Genomic DNA, 5595 nt, shown 5'->3' on the forward strand with positions numbered 1-5595 from the left:
GACCCATCTTCATCCATCCTGCCATGGACAAAGTCCCATCTTGTCTTCAGAAGGCTCAAGGCAAAAGCCAGTGTCCAGAGTTTCTGTTCCATATTAAGGCACACTCCGGTTCAGCATCTGATTAGCTTGTCTCCTTCCCAGCTGCAGTCCATTGCATGTGGGGTTCACATGGCCATGGGCCATGCGGCTGCTTAAGGCCACATGGCTATGGAGAGAGAACACACGAGCATCCGGGTGAGTGAGCAAGAGAGTGAAGGGGAACAAGCAAGGGAACTTTTGGGGGATTATAACCTTCTAAGATTTCATGTGCTTGCAGTGCTCCACCCCTTAGCTAATTACCTTTTTCCCAGGTTGGATTGACAGACAAACACCTTCCCTACACCACCCCGACTTCACTGTGCATGTGCCCATCTCTCTCTTTGTCCAATCCTTTCTCCCATTGATCTGCAGGGCATGGACCAGTGGTTCCCTGGGGAGTATTAAGTTGGAATTTCCTGGTGAAGCTGCCCAGATGACCATGCTTATAACATCTGACTTCCCCTTTGCTCTCTTCCTATTACTAATATTAACCAGCTAATGATAGTAACAGCACTACTTGGTAATGGTAGAACCAAGATTCTAATCCAGGCCTCTTTCCCTAAAGCTCACAATCACTATTCATACCCAGGGATGTTTGCCCAAGGTGGACAGGAGATGGGGGAGAGGGGGAACAAGATGAAGGATGCAATGGGAAGTTGAGGGAGAAGGTATAAATAAATCTTTGTGTGCCAAGCTAAACAATGTGGACTACTTTCCAAAGCAGACACTCTGAGATAAATGGTGACATAGTTAAATCTATATTTTGGAAAGATAATTTAAACAGCTGCCAAATGGAGCAGTGGAAGCGAACAAATTGCCAGTGGAAACACCACATTTAATGGAGCTTAATCCAATTCTAAGATTCCCAAGCTTAAAATGGCTTTCCTCCTATTAATTCATTAGTACATAGTGCATTTACCACAGACCTCCTTAGAAAATGTCTGACACAACATAAATAATTATGAAATTATGCTTTATTCATATATATTAAATATTGATAAATGAAAAAATAAAATATTTTGCATTTGGATACAGTCACAATTATCAGTGATATTCGGAAGCACCAGGCATGAGATGAAATGAGATACTATGTTTTTTATCAGGGGACAAGTCATATGACCTACACATTCAAGTGCTGTGTGATATGCCATTAAAGCAGTGGCTCAGAATGCAGACATGATTTCAAATAGACAGGAACTGTATAACATCATTTCATTTATAAGTGTTCATTATATCAGCAAATGAACTAAATGCACAACCCACAGGGTCTTGCTTCAGTCGGCCGCCTACTTGGCCCCTGAGATAAAGCCTTATAAATCACATAGTTTTGCCTAGTCAGAAAAGAAGGGTCAAGTGAAATAGTCATAGATTAAAGAAGTTATAAATAATACATATATTAATAGATACTTGTTTTCATTAGATAAAAATTGCTATTATAAATAATTTGATTCTGAGTTTAAAATAGATTCCCCATATAAATAATGTAAAATATTAAATATTAATAAATAAATTTAGATTTAAAAATTCAAATATTGCAGCCAAGATGACCATTATTTCGATGCTCTCCAGCCACGAAACAGATTCTGACGCCTTTTCCGCATCTTTGAGTTAGATTTTGACAGCTCAGTTATCACATTGTAGAGTTCATTTATGGCTTTGCGCTGGACCCTCTGATCATTTACCTATTGAAAAGGATACAACAATATTAATTTCAGGCATACAAGCTATCGGGATATTCTACTGTTGATGTTATGGTTCATGAAAATGAAAGTATTCCTTTAAAAAATGATTTTTACTGGCGATGTATTATCTTAATATGGAACAGTGATTTCTTCAGTCGTTAAGATTATAATTAAATTGCTAGTTATGCTGTAATAGGGAGGGACACATACCTTTACCTTAAGTTCACTGCTCCAGAATTCCCAAAACCACCTAGCGAAAAGCCTCTGAAGTGGAATGGCAGAGCTTTGTGGTTTGGATTCTTTGTGGGCAATAACTTTGAACCACTCACTTAACCTCTCTCAACCTATGTTTTAGATAACTCCTAGGTTCTCTACAAATTCTATCACCTTGTACTTCAGTCTTTGCTATATCAAATTAGTTACAGTAGGTTAGTGGTTCTCGCGTTTGGTGTCTAGCAGAATAACCTGGAGACCTAATGCAGAACTCAGAGGTCCAGGTGTAGGAAGAGGGCCGAGGTCATTGTTTGGTCACTGAGCTCTGCAGGGGATGCTGGTACCCACCAAAGTTTGAGCACCACTAAAGTAGGTTTAGTCCTTTTTAAATACCAAGTCCAAGACAAATGAATACCATAATTTTTAATTTCCCCCAAATTATGTCAGTCTCATCATTTCCATAGTGGGATTAAAAATAAAACAAATCATTTTTATATGGCAATAAGCAAATACTGCTATAAACATTTAAAATTGGATTTGCAGCAAATCTCCCTGTATTCTGCCTTCTATTCCAGTACATTGAATTATTTCCTCAGATAAGCCAATAGGAACATTTAGGTAAATTCGTGTTTAATAAAATAAGGACCATTTACTTTCACCCTGGCTCTGCCATTATGTTTTTTCTAATGCTGGAAACTCTGTGGCCACCTTGTCAGATTCCTGAGAATGACTAGGAGAATTCTAGGCTGCAAGAGTAATCACTTACTGGTATAACATGCCTCAAATATGTTAGCAATTGAGTACAAGAGGAAAACGGTTGCAAGTTCACTTAAGATTGCCCATCCTGAAAGCAGAAAGCTGTGAGCTTACAGAGGATGGGAGCAACAGCTTTTTTTCAAGGTCTAGTTACAGCAAAGTAGAAAGAGTTTCTATAGCTGTGTGTTTGCAAGTGATAAATTTTACTTTCCAATGATCAAAGCATCACCAGGAAGCTACGAGACTTATCCAGGACTAGCAGGAAGCCAAGGGCAGCACTGGGTTAAGAACGTGCTTTTAAAATCTCTAGCTTGTGGCCAAAGAGAACTGCTGAATATTGGGAAACATTATCAGTGGAAAGTAGTTATCATCTTATAATTTTTCCAAGTCACTTTTGTACCATCTAATTTATTGGGGACTAGAAAAATCCTGAAGAGCTAGCATTTATTTCAGTTCTGGATATAGTAAGAGTTGGGCACAAATCCTGATAGCACAAGTCATATTATGACCCCTCCCTTTCTCATATTTATATCAAAGCCAAACCCAAAGGAGAGAACTGCTTTTCAATACTCCTCTCAACATCTTCACTGCTTCTTCCTAACTGGATTGGTCCATTCACCCGTCTTTGTGCAACAGTTACAATGCCAGCATTTTTTTTCCAAATCACAAAATTAAATAATCCCCATATGGATTATTGAAAATCACCCAAAAGCACAAATAGAATTAGTAAGGAGGACTTTTGGCCATGGATTTATTTTCGTAGTTTTAACAACTGTACCCAGTAGCTAATTTATACTTTCTGGGAATTAAGTACTTTTCCAAGAGCCTCTGCAATGAAATCAAGGAAAGAAATAAGATCAACTCACTGGAGTTTGAATTAGCTTCTTGAAGTCTTCCATTTTGCTGTTGCTGCTGTTGAAAACTTTAACACGCAGCTCTTCCTTGATAATATCCAGGCTATTCTGAATGGTCTTGTTATCTTCAATGTTTTCAAAGAGTTTGAAGTAGAAGGAGACGATTTGGCTCTGAATTATTTTTATGTCACTCTCCTTGGGAAGAAAGAGCACAAAGAGAGGTTGATATGAATTTATCCATTGGAAAATAAGCAATAGGAAAATCAATCAAATGAAAATATTCAGCTTACCCCTTTCCAATTCATCAAAATATCTAAGAAAAGATGTCCACCATTCCCTACATCTGAACTTGTTGCATTCTGGAAAAACAAGGGGAAGAAATCAGTTTACAATTACTTCATAAATTGCCCTAAAAATACAAGTTGTGTCACACTTAGATGCTGACAATATTCAATGATTTTCTTTTCAATCCTCGGTTTATTTCTAGCAAGTATCCCCAAGAGCTGTTTGTTGGATATGGCCAAAGACTACCATGCTATTTTAAATTTCATATAATCCTTAAATTGCAACGTCACAAATGAACTCAACAGGCAGATGATACTTCAATTTTCTCAAATAACCATAGTGGGGGTTTTTAAGTGTTTTCAAGCCTAGTAAGAAAATCAGCAACCCACTATAAAATACTGCCCCCCTATGGTATAGATCTTTATAACATCTACTTGTGTCCTATTGGATGTTAAGTCAACTTTAAAAGATAGTTCCAGGTGTGAGAGAGAGATTTGATATGATGTTGTGAGAATAGCATCGCTTGTGAAAGCTTAAACATAGCAGCTATAATTATAATAGATAATTTTGGACAAATAAAATATTTAAGATGCAAAAACTATCTTAAGTAACCATAACTATAATTTTAAAAGAAAATCACATAACAAAACAAAAATATTTAAATACAAGTGAAATTATAACTCCTAGAGAATCTCAACAAGGGACTGAGTTTAAGGGTAATTCATAGATGGGCTAGTAGATTTTTTAAAATCACTTTTTGGAGAAAAACACCTATAAGTGATTTTTTAAAGCCAAAGCTTTAAGAACCTCACCTTCTTTAATTGATTAATTATTTCAGATTATCATTTTAATGCTAATCTTGACACTTTACTATCACCATCATGGTAGTCTGAGAAATCATAAATTAATAGCCAGTCTTTTTTTTTTCAGCACGTTATTTGCTACTTAACATCACAATTGCATGGATTCTTAACACAAAATTATCAACATCAACCTGTTTTATATCCATATTATAGCCATCTTTTTAAAGATTCGTGAATGCCCTCTTAACTTCTATAACATATTTGAGTAGAGGGTTAAAACAAAACCCAGATCATTGAATTAAAACTCATCCAGTCAACAGTCAAAATAACACCAAGTCTTTTCAAGATGACTGTGGACTAGAGATGACAGCCTATCATAGATACATTCCAAGTCAATGTTCAGTCATTTCAACCACAAACAAGTATTATTAAAAGGTCATACTTACAAAATATCTCTTTAGTTTTTGTGTTTCATTAAAAATTGTCGACTGGCTGTAGCAGCTAGAAAAACCCAAGATCACGCAAAGCTGTAAAGCTAAGATATAACTTGTATATTTCATTGTTTTGGAGAGCGTTGGGCCGAAGTCGTTGAAATCAGTAGTTCCGGAATTGAGTTGATCGGGTCCAAAGGACTCAGCTGATCTTTCTCTTCTAATAGCCAATCTGTAGATGTTAAGAAGAATGTACTGCATCTCCTTTTGTTGCTGGTATTTATACCTAATTGGAGTCTCATCAGGATTACGTATTTTCACAAGTTTTTTTTAAGATGAGATGGTGACAGATAGACAGAGATGCTAGTTAGTTTGTATTAATAACTATGGTTTTGTGGCATTTGGTATTGTACTTAGAGTTTCCTTTCAACTCCTTGGGTCTTTTGATGATGAGACAGACCCATTATGCCCACTGTGCCATTCTTGTGGAATT

General features: G+C 36.6%; 1 protein-coding gene across 1 annotated transcript; it reads right to left on the reverse strand.

The window, feature by feature from the left end:
• Nucleotides 1-1055: 1055 nt before the first annotated feature.
• On the reverse strand, nucleotides 1056-5320 carry IFNG (interferon gamma). Its single transcript, XM_059681024.1, has 4 exons — nucleotides 5118-5320; nucleotides 3874-3942; nucleotides 3596-3778; nucleotides 1056-1760 (listed from the first exon to the last, which is right to left on the reverse strand). The coding sequence occupies exons 1-4, from the start codon at nucleotides 5229-5231 to the stop codon at nucleotides 1629-1631; spliced, it is 498 nt and encodes a 165-aa protein (XP_059537007.1). The 5' UTR covers nucleotides 5232-5320; the 3' UTR covers nucleotides 1056-1628.
• Nucleotides 5321-5595: the final 275 nt, after the last annotated feature.

This window comes from Myotis daubentonii, chromosome 2 (assembly GCF_963259705.1).
Source record: "Myotis daubentonii chromosome 2, mMyoDau2.1, whole genome shotgun sequence".
Lineage (NCBI taxonomy): Eukaryota > Metazoa > Chordata > Mammalia > Chiroptera > Vespertilionidae > Myotis > Myotis daubentonii.